General features: G+C 52.0%; 1 protein-coding gene across 1 annotated transcript; it reads left to right on the forward strand.

Annotated features, from left to right (window-relative positions):
* Nucleotides 1–239: 239 nt before the first annotated feature.
* COMMD9 (COMM domain containing 9) lies at nt 240–11738 on the forward strand. The gene is made up of 6 exons (XM_075545872.1): nt 240–305; nt 5192–5317; nt 6868–7007; nt 7481–7515; nt 8264–8367; nt 11024–11738. Exons 1-6 carry the CDS (start codon nt 255–257, stop codon nt 11162–11164), a joined length of 597 nt encoding a protein of 198 aa, XP_075401987.1. The 5' UTR covers nt 240–254; the 3' UTR covers nt 11165–11738.
* Nucleotides 11739–18257: the final 6519 nt, after the last annotated feature.

The following is an 18257-nucleotide window of genomic DNA, read 5'->3' on the forward strand; positions in this document are numbered from 1 at the left end:
CTCCCTCCCTTGCCGGTAGCCTGCAAGCCGACTCCCTCCTCTGAAATCACCCCCTGCCCGGGTCCCTCCCTGGAGCCTCTCTGTCTGGCGTCCCCCAGGTTGAGCCCGCGGACTGCCGCGCATCTCCGAATCCTCCTCGCGATCTCCGGGCCGCTCCCGGCGCGGCTGGGGACTACAATTCCCAGAATGCCCCACGACGGCCGCCTCCGCCACGTGAGCGCCCCCAGGGCTGCCGGGCACGTGACCCGGGGAACATGGCTGCGATGACAGCTGAGCAGTTTGCGGCGCTCCAGACCCTGCTCAAGGTAAATCGGCGGGGCAGGGAAGCGTGAGCGGGCTGTCTGTCTGTCTGTCTCCGGGACTGTGGATGGAGCAGGAATCGGGACTATGGGAACCCCCGTTTCGGCCACGGCTCTGCAACTACCTTTCATTGCACCTTCCTGAACTTTTCCCAGCAGGACCGGAGTGGTGGGGACAGAGGAGAGCATGAGCAGAAAGGAGCCCCCTCACTGCGCTCGCGTGGACGCGGACTCAGCAGCTCCACCAGCGAGGGTGGAGGGACCCCTCTAACCGTCCAGGGGGTAGAAAGCCCCCTCTTCGTCCCGCGGGTAGCGCTCCACGTTCCAGCAGCGCGTTTCCCGGGCCCCTTGTCCTTAGGGTTCGCGTTCATCCGTGCCTTGATACAGAATCTGCCAGGTCTGCCCTGCCAGTTCCTCATTTAGCGCCCAGCCCCTTTGCGAGATTCTCTCTGTGGGGTGTGCATTGTGTGCTCCAGAGGCCCGCATTGTCCGTGCTCGCTTTGACCTACCTAAGGTCCGAGCACTCTCCTGGCCTTCAAACAGGAGGATTTTGTGAGATCAAATGAAATGACGGATTGGAGTTATTTGCTAATGCTGCACTGCTTTCCTAGGCTGAACCGATGGCTTCTTTCCCTTCGTGGGTGTGGTCCCTAACTGGCATTATGTCTTGCTGCCTGTCTGGTTAACTGCGATCCGCAAACCTGCAGCTGGAAACCACCAGCCGCTGCTCAGGTGGAAGATGGGCTTTTCTTACCCCTCCCCCCCACCTCAGTCAACAGTGAAACACACAGCGAGGGTTCTGCCCTGTCTTATAGGGTTACTGCAATTCGGCATCCGCTCGATGGCAGTGAGTTTGGTTGGTTTGGGTTTTTCTCCATTGCAGTGCTTTGGCACTTTAGTCAGGAATCAGTTGGGCTTGTTTGGCTCCATTTCTGGGTTCTCTGTTCTATTCTAGGTCCTCTAGAAGGTTTCCTTGATCTCTGTGCCTCTCCATCTGCAAATCCTACACAGGCTGGTTTTACTGTCACCATGTACATCGTGAAATCAGATTGCCAGATACCCCCACTTCTGTCTTCAAGATTGTTTTAGCCACTAGTCTCTTTTCCTTTCTACACAAATTTTGGAAAGGTTTATCTATATCTACAGAACTTGCTGATATCTTGCTAAGACACGTGTTAAGCCTATATAGCAGAGAATTGATGTCTTGCGTATGCTAAATCCAGTCCATGAACGTAGTATTCCCTCCATTTAGATCTCCCTTAATCTCTTGCATCTGTGTTGTGTAGTTTTGGGCATGTACATGTTTGTTGCGTTTGTCCAGAGACACTCATTTGCTGTCGTGATACCAGGAAGTATTGTCTTTCAAATTATAGTGCCCATGTGTCCATTATTAGTGTATAGAAATACCATTGGTCTGTGCGTGTCGATCTCGTATCCCGAGCCCTCGCTGATTTGCTCTGGCAGGCTTGTACTTGTTGGCTTTTTGTGATCTCCATGGTCTTTTCTACATAGAGAATGGTGCCATCTGCAATAGGGACATTTACCATTTTCTTCCCTTCTGATTTTTTATGCCTTTTACTTCCTTTTCTCGCTGTTTAGCAGTGACTGGAAATTCCAGTCATGATGAATGAATATCTTTGACTTGTACCTGATTTTGGAGGCAAAGCATTCAAGTTTTTTTTTTTACTATTAAGTATAATGTTAGCTGTAGGGTTTTTGTGCATCCTCTTTAGCAAGCTCTGTCCATTGTTCTTAACGTACCGTGCAGCTCTCTTGCCTGGTGTGTAATGGCTAGGGTGTCTTCTTGGTAGAATAGCCCTTTCATTGTTCCATACTGTTCCTCCTCTTGGGTTGTTTTCTCAGCTGTGAAGTCTGTTTTACCTGATACCAATAAAGCCATGTTAGCGCTTTCCCCCTCTTTTTACTTTCATTCTACCTGTTCTGTTACATTTGAAGTGACTTTCTTGTAGACAGCATTTAATTGGGCATGTCTTTTTAATACGTGTATACACCAATGTCTGTCTTCAGTTGAGGTAATTTACAGTGACAGGTATGGTGAGGCTTGAGTTTTCATTTCTTTATTTTGTTTATCTTGTCTGTTTTTTTTTCTTTTTCTACCTTCTGGTGGGTTACACGAATAAATATACTTCAGAATTCAGTTTTGACTTATCGCTAGTGTTTGACAAGGAGCCCTCCTGACAGAGGGCTATGCATTGGCCCGCTCACTGCAAGGTATGCAGTTCTAAATCACCCACTTCTCCTGGGGAGAAAGATGAAGTTTCTCACTCCGATTAAGAGTTACAGTGTCAGACACTCACAGAGGCATTTCTACCCTGCCCTATAAGGTCGCTAGGAGGCTTCATCGACTCGATGACAGTGAATGAGACAGTGTGTTTGTCTGGGTTAACTAGAGAAACAAATCCAGAGATACTCATATGTGTATAGAAAGAGCTTTATATAAAAGAGCAATTGTATATTGAGAGACATCCCAGCCCAGTTCAGATCAAGTCCATCAAGTCTGATATTAGCCCATTTATCCGATACAAATCTATAAATTCCTCTTCAGACTCATGAAACACATACAATGATGTGGAATGCAGGAAGATCACAGGCCAGTGGATGGAAACCTTATGAATCGAGTGGTGGTAGAGGCACCTCAGCCCTAGCGTGGGTCTCCATGTGGCTCCTTCAGCTCCAGGGCTCTAGCATAGCTCCCTGTGTCTTGTCAGCAGCAATGTCTCCCAGGGAGTGAGCCTGTGTCCCGCGTCCAGTGAGCTATTTATCTCCTCAGTGCCTCCAAATGAGGTCATCAAACTGCTACCTGATGGACAGGCTAAACTCCACCCCTTCACTCTTTAGTCTTAAATTGACAACAAATTATATAACTACCACACATAGTGTTTTATAGTACACATTTTTAGCCTTTTGGGGGCTTATTCTGGTCAATACCAGCTAGTTTAAATAAATAAATATATATATATATATATGGCTATTGCCGCCGCGACCCCAGTTTCTACGTGTTCTTAGTCTGGAAGCTCCACTGAAACTGACCCACCTTGGGTGACCCTGCTGGTAATTGCAATACCAGTGACAGAGCTGCCAGCAATAACAGCAGCATACAAACCCAACAGCAGGACAAACTGACAGACAAGTAGTGCTTGCTGACACAACCTTGCTTGCCAAGAAGGCCCTAAAGCTCTTGCTCATGAAAATTAAGGATTTTGGCCTTCAGTGTAGATTACAACTCAATGTAAGGAAGACCCAAATCCTCACAACTGGATCAGTGGGTAACATCATGATAAATAGAGACAAACTGATTGTCAAGGACTCTCCCTTTTGCTTGGATTCACAATTGGTGCTCATGGAAGCAACAGTCAAGAAATCAAATGACATATTACATTGCACAAATCTGCCGCACAAGATGCTGTAAAGCGTTAAAGAGCAAGATGTTAGTCACTTTGAGGATGAAGGTGTACCTGTCCCAGGAACACGGTATTTTCAGACAGCTCATCTGCATGTGAAAGTCGGACGAGGAATAAGGAAGACTGAGGAAGAAGTGATGCATTTGAATTATTACTGGTGAGGAACACTGAAAGTACTGTGGACTGCCAGAGGAACAAATATATCTGTCTTGGAAAAAGTACAGCCAGAATGCTCCTTAGAGGCAAGGATGTTGAGACTTCACATACTTTGGACATGTTGTCAGAAGAAGGACATTAGGCTTGGTGTTGTGTTGGCTAGAGAAGCAAAGCCAGTGGTCCTTGTACGTGTTGTTTACAGAAAGAGACGTACTCCAAGGAATGGCTTACACAGTTATAAAAATAGTGAAGTCCCATCTGATTCATGTCAGGCTTCTGACGTGTGGAAGCTGATGAACAGGAAGCAGGATGATGAAGCAGGAACAGCAGGGGGCTCAGGTGGGTGGATGGAGAGATCCGGTGTTAACCTAACGAATCCACCATCGGTATTCTACTGATGGCCCCTGGGATCAACAACCCAACAGGAGATCAAGGAACCAGACGCAAGATCCAGGTCCAGCAGAAGGCAGAGCCCCAAGATGATTTGACTCTGCTCTGCTCCAGTCTCTCTCTCTCTCTTTCACACACACACACACACACACACACACACACACACACACACACACACACACACAGAGGCTTTTGACACCAAGAAGGTGTCATCAGACTATGATGCAATTGATAGGTTGAGGCGTGTCTAGTTGACCTAGTCCCCAACCATCACACTGGGTCCGCCCATCAAGGAGATGGATTGACACAGAGGCTGCAACCATGGTTCAAGCCTAGCGGCAGTGGTGAGGATGGGGCGGGACCAGGCAGCATTTGGTTCTGTTGTCCATGTGGCCGCTCTGAGTTGGACCTCTTTCCTTGGCACTGTACCAATGACAAGAGGATGGTGTCGCTGTGATTTGTAACTGGCTCGACAGCACCCAAGCCCCTCAGTCATCTGGCAGGAGTTTCAGACAGTAGAGTCGAAGAGCTGTAGCAGCGATGCCCTGCACCAAACTGTTTCCTTCCTTCCTTCCTTCCTTCCTTCCTTCCTTCCTTCCTTCCTTCCTTCCTTCCGCGTGTCTCGTCTCATTCCTTTCTTTTTCGGTAACTCTTTGGTCCTTCTTCTAGGATAGCTCTCGGCAATACATTTTTAAAAAAATAAATCATTTTATTAGGGGCTCTTACAGCTCTTAAAACAATCCACACATCAGTTGTATCATTTCTTAGCATTCCTTCATGTCTGATTTCCTCTTCTTTACTGAAGGATATTTTCTCGGGGAGAGGGGGTGCACACTTTCAGGATAGCAGTGTGTTCTAGAGAATGTGTTTTCCAAGTCTGAGTCTGTTTGTTTGTTTGTTTCCCTTTTGTGAATTAATTCACAGGCCTCCTCAAAAGATGTCGTTAGGCAGCTATGTCAGGAGAGTTATTCCAGCTCATCTCGTGACTCAAAAAGACTCTTGGATTTCACATGTTCCAGCTTGTCCGTGACTCAGGAGGAGGCGGCTCAGGTAAGTGCCATCAGAAACGCCCGGGGAGTCCTGAGCCCTCTTCCCTTGTTCATCCCTGGACATCCAGTCATTGCCGATTCCAAGGAAGTTACCCCACTGCCCAGATGTCCCCTGATGATACAGCAAATTGAAAGTCCATTGCTGCTTGGAATCTGAGGGAATTAAGAACACTCGTCTTGGGAGCTCCCCTCTGGGGAAGGCCGTGTGGGTAGGAGTCGCCTTGGGCTCCGGGCATTCAGGACTCCCTTCAGGTGAGTTACCTGGACAGTCTAGGAGACAAGCAGCTCGTGACTTTCTTTCCTCCTCGCCGACCTGCTAGTGCCGGTCAGCTTAGGGCAGACTGTGGGGGGATCTTTGGCAGCTGCTTCACCTCGGCCTGAAGGAGATGAGGGAGAGCAGAAGTCTTCCGTTCGTTCTCTCTGGGGTGTGGGGAGGAGGGAGGGACTTTCATACCAGAGTCTCTCCCTCCCTCCTCACCCTCACCCCTTTGACTCATATGGGGGCCGGAAGCAGGAGTGAGGTGCCTCCTGTGAAGTTAGGGTGTTCCATTGGCAGCGGCAAAGCCCAGCAATCTGCTGTTGTGGATCACAGCCAGGAACAACTCGGGGTCTGAATGGACCGAGAAGCCCCTGGCACCACACAGGAACCATGCAGCCCTCGCCTCAGCATGCCCACTAGAGGGGAGGGAGGCAGGCACCGGGGTGTGTCCCTGCTCGCCTCACTGGGGCCAGGCCCACGTCTGTGCACAGTCAGCGATCTCCCGTGGCATCAGAGTTGCCCTGCAGCTTCTGGTGGGTCTCCTGAGGCTCCGTGAGGCAGTCACACTCAACAAGATGGCCTTCCGTCACACATGCGCCTGGGTCACTTAGAAGGCCATAGGGTGGGCAGCTTCTGGCAGGGCGGCAGCAGGCACTCATTCTTCCACTGACCGGAAGGCCGCCAAGCCACAGTCCACATTGTGCTCTCAGATGAAGGTTTAGGGAGCAGGACATGCTACGACCACTGGCTTCACACCCAGAACCCCCAGGAGCCCAGAGCGCTGGTAGCAGTGTCAAGTCTTCCCAGGGAGCGCATGAGCACACCCAAAGAGGCCCGGAGTTACAGGGCCCTACCAGGTGTCTGCCCGCCCTCCCAGTCCAGATAGACCTGCGTCAGCTCTGAGGCCTTGGGCCAGTGCAGTAGCCCCTGCTGACACAGTGACCGGGGCACTTCTGCCAGTCCACCAGGGCAGAGCCCTAGAAAGATGCGAAGGTCTGGCTCAGTCAGAAGAAGGGACGTCTTCACCCTTTTCCCACTAGCTGAGGGGGCAGCAGCTTCCCCCAGTGGCTATCTGCCCCTCTGTCCTGGGGCAACAGGTGAACCCATCATGTGGGATGGGATGTCAACAGTGTTGGCCACCGGGGCCTTGGGTCTCGCCTGACTCTGTTGAATGGCTGTGTCGGCCGTCCCCTTCCTGACAGTGGAGGGTTAGAGACCTGACCCTTGACCTCTGGCCCATGCCCCCTGCCATGCTGTTCCTCACCAGCAGGGCGGTGCTGTGTGCCCCACAGCTCCTCCAGGCTCTGTACCAGCTCACGAGACTGGCAGTCTTCCGGGACCTGTCCTCCGCCCCCGAAATTCTGGCTCTCTTTCCTGAGAATTTCCACCCGAACCTCAAAAACCTGCTAACAAAAATCATCCTGGAGCACATGTAAGTGATGGTTTCTAGACTTCCATCTGCCCCTTCCTTCCTGGTATGCCCTGTCTACCAGGACAGGGGCTTGGCCCGCCCTAGCTTCCTTCTGACTCCCTGCTGCTGGCTGCAGCCTTAGTCAGGGCAGTTCAGATGTGCAGCCCTTGCACCATAGAACGAGGACCAGTGAACCTAGTCTCTGGTCACTGAGAACAAGAGCACTGAGGATAGTATTTTTGTGTTTGCTTGTTCCTGGGGCCAAGAAAACCGCCCAACCTGCAGCCCCTGGGCACGGCCCCAGCCCACTGAGCCTGTATCTTCCATGGAACCACTCGGAGGTGGGGCTCTGCGGGGCGGGGGGTGGGGGATGTTGCAGGGCTGAAGGTCAAAGGAAGAGCCAGGTTCACGTTCAGGGCCCTCTCCCGTGTCAGAAGAGTCAATTCCCATTAGTCCCCTTTGCTTCCCCCCCCACTCTCTCACCCCACAAGCAGATCTACATGGAGAACCGAAGCCCAGGCAAATCAGAGTGAGTACCGAGCAGCCCACCTGCCCCCGCCCCCAACTCACAGTCGGCCTGGTGGCCAGTCGTTAACCCTTCTGACCCTAAACCACACAGGGTGTGTTGTGGGAATGTGCCGGGGGGTTGGGGGTGGGGGCGTTTGTGTTCTATGTTTTTACGTTTAATTCTTCTGGTTGTAAACTTAATACAATGGGAGCATGATGCTGACAAAATACAGAAATAAGCAAAGCTGAAAGTGAAACACTTAGCAGTATATTTCATTTAGGGAAAATAAGTTCCTTGAAGTTCATTTGAAAGGTTGAGTCGCAGCACATGTTTCACTGTGCTGCATACGGGCAGGCCCATTTCTCCTCCCCACAGGCCTGTCCTGGAATGGGATCTTCCCCCTTTATAGGTGAGGAAACTAAGGTTAGGTAAGTGGTAGAACTTCCACTTAAACCATGTCTGTTTATCGTTCGGTGGGGTGTTGCCCACACTACGCCTTTCCCAGAACTCCAACCCTAAGCTTGCCTCTCCCACCCTGTGTCCTTTCTCATTCTGTCCCAACGGAGACAGACGGCAGGGGTGGGTGTTGGGCAGAAGCCCAGAGGTGCCTTCAGCTCTGAGCCTGTCCGGAGCGCAGGGCCGTGGAGCCAGGCTGTGGGGCCAGGGCGGGTCCGTCTGCCAGCCCGAGCCTTGCTGGGAAGACTAGGGAAAGTGCACAGTACGGCCACGGAGGAGAGGTGACCGAGCTGAGCGGGGCTTCCCTCCACAGTCTCCCTGCCACGCCTGGTTGACCTGGACTGGAGAGTGGACATCAAGACCTCCTCGGACAGCATCAGTCGCATGGCAGAGCCCACCTGCCTGCTCCAGATGAAGGTAGGCGGACTGCGATGCGCATGAGGAAGGCACACGGCCTGCCTTGGCACCTCGGCAGACCAGGAAAAACACCCACTCAACCCTTCATGCTCTTGAACCCCTGACATGATAGGCCCCCAAACTATTTGGCCTGCCCCCCTTTTCAGAAACATTTTACTCAGCACCCCCCACCCCTGGCAATTAAAAATGTTATCCTGCGGTAGTGTGATCACGCACTGGGCTGCTGGTTTCAAGGTCAGCAGATGGAAACCCCCAGCCGCTCTGCGAGAAAGACCAGGCTTTCTGCTCCTGTGAAAAGTTAGTCTTGGACACCTAGGGGGCAGTTCTGCTCTGCCCTACAGGGTCGCTCTGAGTCAGGGTCCACTGATAGCAGTCAGGGTGTTTGGTACAGCAGCCCATGATCCAGGATAAAGTGTAGGTGTCAGTTTTTACAGGCCCCCTTGATTGTTCCAGTGCCCCCAGAAGGGGTGTAGCCCACTTTTGGAAACACTGCCTTAAATGACAATCCAGGGAGCACCCCACAAATAGCTGCACTGGTGCTCCCCAACTTAGGATGGGGCTCCATTCCAACAACCTTGTCAAAAATCATTGTGATTTAAGTCAAATGCTTGGCTCATTTTATAGTAGTCATAATAACAACTGCTTTAACTTACATTTTATTAGTTGTAAATTAATTCTATTATAAATTAAACACCTAAATAGAAATTGAATTGTATTAATTATCATTATCCTTCTAAACCCAGTCTCTGCCCATTTCAGTGAATGATGCTGCTAGCAGATGACGGGCTACAGCATAATATGTTATGCCCATTACATAAGCTGTCCGACACCACACAGGTGGCTGCAAATGTGGTGGTCCAACCTGAACATGTTCTACATCGGGACCACCTGCGTTCCTTTACGTATTATCATTGTGCTAGTGTATTCACGTCTGTGGGAACACTAGAACATGTACATGAACAGAGGTTTTAAAAGGATGAGATGAAATGATTAATATTTAAAAAATAATTTTCAGATAGCCAGAAGTACCATCTCCACCCAGGGGGACGTGTTGCTCTCACAGTAGGGCAGGTAGTCAGCTTTCAAAGGGCCCTCGTGATCATTTAGGTGTATTTCACCTAACTTCTTGTCACGAAATAGGTGTACTGTCCCTACACCTATGCTTCCCCTCCCTGACATTTTTGCATTTACAACAATAGTTAAAAAAACAAACCTATCCAGGAGTTTTCGCATTAACGATGTGCAGCTGAACACCCAGGTGCAAGGCCAGAGTAACAGTGGCTGCAAGAGCCCGGGTCGTGCGTCAGCTTGACTGAGCCATGATTCAGAGGTTTGGGAGTTAGGTGACGATGTCATCATCCTCCGCTCCGCGATCTGATGTGATCATTCTCCACTTTCACGTAACAACTTGCTCTCTGTCACCTGACATTAAAGCACTAATGCTTTCCACTCGATTTCTGGGAGTTGGGGTTCGGAGTTTAGGGAGGGGCCCAGCTTGACCTCTGAAGCACCTTACGCCCTCAGTGCAGTGAGGCTTCCTCACTGCCCCCGTCATGACCCAGTGCTGCAGACTAGACCGGAGCACGTGCACAGGGACAGATAAGAGATCAGACTAGACCAGAGCACTAGTGCACTAGTGCACAGGGACAGTGCTTCAGACTAGACCGGAGCACGTGCACAGGGACAGATAAGAGATCAGACTAGACCGGAGCACTAGTGCACTAGTGCACAGGGACAGTGCTTCAGACTAGACCGGAGCACGTGCACAGGGACAGATAAGAGATCAGACTAGACCGGAGCACTAGTGCACTAGTGCACAGGGACAGTGCTTCAGACTAGACCGGAGCACGTGCACAGGGACAGATAAGAGATCAGACTAGACCGGAGCACTAGTGCACTAGTGCACAGGGACAGTGCTTCAGACTAGACCGGAGCACGTGCACAGGGACAGATAAGAGATCAGACTAGACCGGAGCACTAGTGCACTAGTGCACAGGGACAGTGCTTCAGACTAGACCGGAGCACGTGCACAGGGACAGATAAGAGATCAGAACTCACAACACACGGATTCCAGGAACAGGAATGGAGTGGCAATCCCAGGAGGGAAGGGGGAATGAAGGTAGCGAAAGGAGGGGAGGGAGGGGAACCAATCATGATGGACACATAACCCCCCCTCCCCCCCTCCAGGGGGATGAGCAACAGAAACTGCCCTCTGGGGAGGGGAGACAGCGGTCAGTATAAGATATGAAAATAATAATAATTTTTAATTTACCAAGGGGTCACAAGGGTGGGGGTGGGGAGGGAGGGGAAAAAGAGGAGCTGATACCAAGGGCTCAACAGAAAGTAAGTCTCTAAAAAAGAATGATGCCAACATACGTCAGCTACGCGTGATATGATTGATGTGTGGATTGTTCTAAGAGCTGTAAGAACCCCAATAAAACAATCTTTAAATAAAAATAAATAAAAGGAAGCACGCAGTGCAGACAGACACTGATCCAGACCTCTAGGGCCTGCTTCACGTTCCCGCACACCAGGAAGCCCAGAGGCTGAGGGGCTAGGAGTCTGCAGCCGGCCGTCTACAAGGTGCCTCTCAGAGGAACCAGGGCAGCTCATCAGGCCAGGGCTCACTTCACCTTCGCCCACCTTCTCCTTCCAGATCCAGGCTGACCCCAGCCTGTGCGGGGACAAGCCCCCCGTCTCGGCTGTCACCATGGAGCTGAGCAAAGACATGCTGGACACAATGTTAGACGGGCTGGGCCGCATCCGAGACCAGCTCTCTGCCGTGGCCAACAAGTGACCTGACCACTGGGCCTCAGCGGCCCATCAGCAGGGGCCATCATCGCACCCAGAGCTGCAGCTGCCACAGGCGGGGGAGCCCGGGCAGCGGGGACGGGGGCTGTGACATCACTGCCAGGCTCCTCGCAGTTCCCCCGGCCTGGCTTCCTCCTCTCTCTAAAACCATTGAGCAGAAGCCTCCCCCGCTGAATGGGGGGAGCAGGTTCAGCCTCTGAGAGGCTGGTCAGGAAATTCCGGCCTGGATCATGGCGCTGAGCAGAAGTTCCCTGCTAACCCTTCTCCTTGGCTGAGCTCTTGCTGAGGCGCACACGGAGTGCCTGTCACAGGTGTCCCTAGCTCCCGCTGCTGCTCCTGGCCAGCCCCACTAGCCATGCCCTGCAGCCTGCCCTTCACCCTCTCTCCCGCCTTCCCTCCAGCAAACTCAGAAATGCTCCCCATCCCCCCGGCCACTTCACTATGGAGGTCTGAAATGGGCCCTAACCTCCCTGAAGCCACGGAGCCTTCCATAAGAAAAGACAGCCACCCCACCCCCTCTGATGAAGTCGGAGTAATAAATGACATTTCTAGCATGTTCACATTTCTGGTCTCATCTTGTAACTTCTGGTCTCAGCGTCAGGTGCTGCCTCCAGCCAGACCTGCCCCTTACTCGGGAAGATGAGCCCAGTCTCCCACCACCACCACCAGACCCCTGGACTGAGCTGTAACCAGGCCAGGAAGCGCAGCCACATTCATATTTTTCTCTGTCCCCGGAAGCCAAGGTGACAGTATGCACCTGTTAGCAGGGCTGTGTTAAGCCTACCTGCTGCTGCTGTAACGTAAAAGCCGCAAGTGCTGACGTTCACAAATACAAGTGCTTGTCCCGTCTCAGGTTGGGAGGCTGGAAGTCGGGTCCCAGGGCACTGGCTTGAAGGGAAGGTTCTCATTCTCAGTCAGTGCTGCGGGGAGGCCCTAGTCCATTCAGCATCTGGTTCCCTGGACAGCTCCGTGTGGCTTGGCCTGCGCCCTCTGTGCCGTGGGGCAGCGTGTCTGCTGATGGGCGTGGGCGGAGGAGCTCGAGCCAGGGAAGAGCGCAGGTGTGTGCCTGGCAGCCAGGGTTGGTGCCAGTTCTACGTACTGGTCAGGGGTTGGCCTTCGAAGCCTCAGGGTGCTTCTCTGAAGACTGAAATGGAGATGGAAGGAGATAGTAATGGGACCTGCTTTCTGTGGGATTTGTTAAGCTTCAGTGATGTCATGGACCTAAGCACTTAGCATTCTTAGGGCAAAATCTTGCAAAGGGCTCCGTGACGTTGGCTTCGATTATGAGTAGGCAGGAAACTGGACAGCGTCCTGCATGCGCTGTCTCCCTTAAGGGCGAGGCAGCCGGCTCTTTGAGGGGAAGCTGCCTGCTCGTGCCCGGCCTGCTGGTACCGGCCTGCTGGTACCGGCCTCATTAGGGCTTGGGGCCCGATTCTGCTCGCTTTCCCTCCGCCACAGGAGTCTGGGAAGGACCTGCAACAACTTCCCAGCCATTTGGAAAAGGCTAAGCCGGAGGGAGAGCTGAGATCTCTGGCCTGTGCCCACCCACCGAGGCTGGGAGAGTCTTAGAACATTCCCAACTCTGCTTTGCCTCCTGTCTCCTGAAAGCCGAGCTGCCTTCGTTAAAGCATGGCGGCTCTTAACCCTGTGGGGTCAGGCGCAGAGAGAATCTGAGGGAAGCTGCAGTTCTTTCTGCAGGAAATGAACGTTCCGGGTTTTTTGTGGACTTCAAGACTTCCTGTCCCCCAGGAGACCACCCATTACTGCCAGGGAGAGAAGCACTCGTCTGAACTACACTGCCCATAGACAGAGACCCCCCCCCCAGCTGTTCCTGTGGCCTCCCGTGGCACCTCTGAGAAACCCACCTGAAGCAGGGAGCCTGGCCTCAGACCCTGACAGAGGGGCCACCTGGGTGCTTAACATACAGTGAACCTTGACATGCCATCAGTCAGGGTTGGCTGCCTTGCACTTCACTTGCTCATGTAGATTTTTTTTCCATTTTAAGAGAAGATGGTAGAGTGGAAACCCAAAGCCCATCTGTAGACAATTGGACATCCCCTCACAGAAGGGTCACAAGGAAGGGACGAGCCAGCTAGAGTGCAGCATAACCAATAAAACACACATTCCTCTAGTGCTTTAATGCTTCCTCCCCCCACTATCATTGACCTCAGTTCTATCCTACAAATCTGGCTAGACAAGAACATGTACACAGGTACATATAAGAGCTGGAAACAGGGAACCCAGGACAAACTCAGGATCAATAATGATAGTGATACCAGGAGGGGGAGAGGAAGGTGGGGGGAGAGAGAGGGAAGTTATCACAATGATTGACATATAAACCCTCCCCTCCCAGGGGGACAAACAATAGAAAAGTCGGAAAAGAGAGACAGTGGTCGGTGTAAGACATGAAAAACATAATTTATAAATTATCAAGGGTTCATGAGGGAGGGAGGGTGGAGGAAGGGGGGGATGAGCTGATACCAAGGATTCAAATAGAAAGCAAATGTTTTGAAAATGATGTGGCAGCAAATGTACAAATGTGCTGGACACGATGGATGTATGCATGGACTGTTATAAGAACTGCAAGAGCCCCCAATACAATGATTTTTTTTTAAATGGATAGAGAAGACAACTTGTTTGTAGCTGCTATTTTTCTAGTAGGTTCAACACTACCTCAAAAGCACTTTCTGGCAGGTTCCTTCTCCAGTTTCCTAATCCTGTTTTGGTGTGTGCAGCAGAGCAGTTCTATGCCTACCGGGGCAACACAGCCATGGTAACGGACCCTATGTAGTGACTTGTCCCCGACTGCCCAACACACTTCCTCGCAGCCAGCCACAGGGCCGAGCACAGCAGCCCTGATGGCAGTTACATCATCTGTCAACTTGCGAAGGGGTGGGGTCTAGCCGGTCAATCAGGCTATAGCCAATGAGTCCTCCGTGTGGGCATAGCCTTCTCCTGAGGATTCAGGGAACTCTGATCTTCCTCCCTGGAGGTGGGAGACACAGTCTCCCTGCCAGATATTCCTGTTGACAAGCCAGATGGAACTATGCTGATGGAGCCAGAACCCTGGAGCTGGAGGAGCCACGTGGAGACCCATGCCAGCACTGAGATGCTTCCACCGCCACTGAATCCACAAGAATTTCCACCCAGTGGCCTGTGATCTTCCTGTATTTGGCATCATTGCATGTGTTGCGTGAGTCTGAAGAGGAAATTATAGATTGGTATTGGATATATCAACTTAATCTGGACTGGGCTGAGATGTTTCCTTAATATACAATTACTCTTTGATATGAAGTTCTTTATTACGCACATATGCGTCTCCCTGGACTTGTTTCTCTAGTGAACCCAGACTAAAACAGCCCTGGTCCAGCCCTGGTGTCCACAGGATTGTTGAGGGAGAGGTACAACCCGCTGCCTCACGGCAGCCCCACCTGTCACACTAGAACTCCGCAGAGCTCCCAAAGGCCGATTTTTTTCAGAGGTAGATTTCCAGATTTCTCTCAAGATGCGTCTGGGCGGCCTCAAACTGCCAACCTCTTATTGGCTGAGCACGCAAACGTTTGTGCCACTTCCAGGACCCAACGTGAGGCAGTCGAGTCTTTCCCTAGGGCTGTTCCTGCTGCCATCAGCAGAGAAGACCGCTCCATGCCTCTGGGCTCCATCTTCCTCCCTGCCTCCTGCATTTGAAGGGAAGAAGACCATCCGGAGAAGAGTGGAACACAGAACGTGGGGAGAGGATGATAAGGCGCACTCCATCCTTCGTGTATCTGTCAGGATGGACCAGGTTAGGCTGCAGTAATGAGTGATGCCAAGGTCTCAGGCTGCCCACAGGTGACATCTCGGCCTGTGCTGCCAACCCTGGGAAGGTGGTGGATGGCCCCATGCGCTGTAGTCACCTGGGCACGTGCCTTGACAGTCACCAGAACAAGATGAGGGGATGTGGCGATGACATTCTTGCTCTTAAAGCTCCTGCCCAGTGTATTGCAGTAAAGCACACTAGTCCCCTGGTTCCTTGAGGCTTCCCCGCCCCTCCCCACACCACTATCAAGATCCCAGCCCTACCTTTCACTTAGGGCTAGATCAGGGCATGTACACTGGTACAGATAAGCACTCAGGACACATGGAATCCAGGGACAGGAATGGGAGTAGTGATACCAGGAAGGTCGGGGGAAGGTGGGGAGATGAGGGGAAGGGAAACTGATCGCAATGATAGATACAACCCCTCCCCCCACCAGGGGGACAAACAACAGAAGCTGTGGGGGAAGGAGACAGCAGCTGGTATAAATATATGAAAATAATAATTTATCAAGGGGTCACGAGAGGGAGGGGAAAAATGGGGCTGATACCAAGGTCTCAAGAGAAAGCAAATGTTTAGAAAATAATGATAGCCACACATGTACAAACATGCCTGTTATAATTGATGTCTGGATTGCTATAAGAGTCCCTGTGTGTGTGTGACCGAGGAGAGCTTCAGTGTAGGCTGCTTCTGGCCATCATCTTTATGGAAGCAGACCGGCCAGTCCTTCCTCCGCAGAGTGACAGGTGAGTTTGAACCCTCAACCTTTTCATGCACAGCTGAGCACAAACTGCTCGCGTTCTCCAGGCCTGAGTGAGTTTCTAGCCAGAGACCAGAATTGAGAACAAGACGGGGCTGCCTCTGAATCTTTCTTCAGGAGAAGCCGGCTCACTTCCCTTCCCCACAGCCCCCTAAGCTCCCCGGGGCAGCACCCAGAATCCTGTGTCATGGAGGAGCTCGTTCAGAGAGATCTAGGGGATGACTGGGAGGGTCAGTGGTGCCTGCCTGCCTCGGCTGTAGGAAAAGGAAACTTCTGAGGGTTCGCAGGCAGCTGGGTGTCCCCTTAACTCAATGACCACCCACTCCTTCAGCTGGCTAGCCTTCTCACTTCTACCTGGGTCGCTGTTGCTCCCCTTGGCCGTGCAGTGGGCACCATGGCCAGCGACAGTTGGTCAGGCTCTGTGGTCTAATTCTTAGAGCTGTCAAAGAAGTGAGCCCAGTGTGGTGGTGGAGGGCCTGCTTATTTTGTTCAGTCGGCTGAGGTGGGATCAAAAGTGAGAGGGCTTTGCTTTCATGTTTTCACCTGGAAACTGTTGACCACCTGGTACTCTGGACGCTTCCCAGTGTTGAACATTTCTGAGAACACTTCAGAACCTGTCACCCCTGACTTCTAAACATGGACAAGTCCTCAGCATCCTCTCACCTGCGCGCTGCTGATGGCAGCAGGATTTCCTCCTTGTTTTCAGTGCCCAGATTTCTCCTGCTTCATTGTCATTTGACAACTGCATTAAGAGAGGGGAAGGGTTTCTTAGTGGCCTTTCCTGTTCGGTACCGGAGAGTCCTGATCTTCAAGGAGAAAGAACCACTCTTCCTTCGAGGAAAATGTCAAGAGCTCTTACAGGGAAGTCTGAGAAGCTCGGTCTCTATTAGCCGGGGCTCTTGGGAAGGGCGCTGGGAGCTGTCACCACCTCACCAGTAAGTGGAGCTAAGACAACTACTTAGGTAATGCTTCTCCTAGACTCACACTAAGCTGTCAGACCCGCTGGGAATCCTTGAGCATGCCAATAGCTAACAATCCAGGCTGCTAACTGAAAGGTTGGAGACTTGAGTCTTCCCAGAGCCACCTTGTGAGGAAATTGTGGCTATCTACTTCCGAAAAAATCAGCCATGGATATAACACAGTTCACAAAGACAATGTGCTTCATCCTGTTTCACTGAGTAGCGACTGGGCTCTTCAAAGCTCCTACACAGCCATCAGAGGCGCAATGATTGGTGTCTCCGCGTCTGGGAGGAAAGAAGAGTGATGGAAATTGGAAGACATATGGAATCAATTAGTCCGGTGGTCTAATGGACCATGTAGATATCAGTCTCCACAATTCTGAGACTAGAAGAACTAGATGGTGCCCCGGTGCCACCCCCAACTGCTTTGTAAAGGATAGCATTAAACCCCCTGGATAGAGTGGGGTGGGGAGAGGTTAACGTGGAATGGAACCCAAAATCATAAAACTGATGGGGCCTACTGATCATTTAGAGATTGAGGGGTCCCCCAAGACTATGGTCCTCAGTCTGCATTTGCACCCCACACATCCCATGCATCCACAGACAGGCGTCTGCCCCTGCTGTGTCCTTGACTCTTTTTCCTTCTTCTGGATTCAAGAGCAGAAGAAGCCACCTTGGCTGCCCGCCTCTCTGCTGCAGGAAGCCTCCCCTGCCTGCCTTTCCCTGGCCGTGACTCTGACCACACTGCATGCGAGCAGTCTGGGTATTTTGTCTCCCCCCGCCCCCCACAGCGTCTCCAGCATGAGTGCACCCAGGCGGCACTAACCAGCCCCGGTGGTATTGTGCACGCAGACGGCACTATCGGGAGATTCATTTCACCAGCTGGCCTAGGAGGCCTGTCCCCAGGATTCGTCCTGTACAGGAGGACTCTAGCCCCTTTGCTTAGCTCAAGCCAAACTCACTACCATCCAGTCAGTTCCAGGCCACAGCAAACCCGCAAGGCAGGACGGGACTGTTTCCAAGACTGTGCTGTTCATCGTTTGCCTGCAGGGCGGCTGGTGGTTTTGAACGGTTGGCCTTGTGGTTAGCAGCCCAATGCGTTACCACTATACCACCAGGGCTCCTAGTGACCCTATCTATCCAGCTCACTGTCATCAAGTTGGTTCCGACTCAGTGGGACCTGACAGGGTCACTAGAGCGGCCCCTGGGGTTTTCCGAGATTGGAGCTCTTTGCAGGAGTGGAAAGCATCATTTTTCTCCCTGGGTGCAGCGCCGGTTTTGAACTCTGGACTTTGCAGTGAGCAGTCTAAAATGTAACCACTACAGCAGGGCTCCGCCCAGTGGCCCTAGTATTTCCCCTAAGGCCTAAACTAAACCAGCACAGAAATTTCAGCCTACTCCTGCGCAGGTGCAGCTGGAGTCCGGCCTATAGCCCAGCAGATGGCGCAGCTGTTCTCCTTGTCTTCCTGCCTGGGCTTGCAAACCAAGACGTGGGTGGGGGGCAGCCTTCTAGAACCCCAGCAAGGGAAGGTGTATCCTGCAAAGGAAACGCCCAGGCCCCTTC

Source organism: Tenrec ecaudatus, chromosome 4, assembly GCF_050624435.1.
Source record: "Tenrec ecaudatus isolate mTenEca1 chromosome 4, mTenEca1.hap1, whole genome shotgun sequence".
NCBI lineage: Eukaryota > Metazoa > Chordata > Mammalia > Afrosoricida > Tenrecidae > Tenrec > Tenrec ecaudatus.

Excerpts from the sequence above, each read along its gene's own strand:
- COMMD9 (XM_075545872.1), top strand. The coding sequence starts at position 255 with ATGGCTGCGATGACAGCTGAGCAGTTTGCGGCGCTCCAGACCCTGCTC. Across the intron at positions 5,318-6,867 it reads CTCAGGAGGAGGCGGCTCAG|CTCCTCCAGGCTCTGTACCA; the intron begins GTAAGTGCCATC and ends TGTGCCCCACAG. Across the intron at positions 7,516-8,263 it reads CGAAGCCCAGGCAAATCAGA|TCTCCCTGCCACGCCTGGTT; the intron begins GTGAGTACCGAG and ends TTCCCTCCACAG.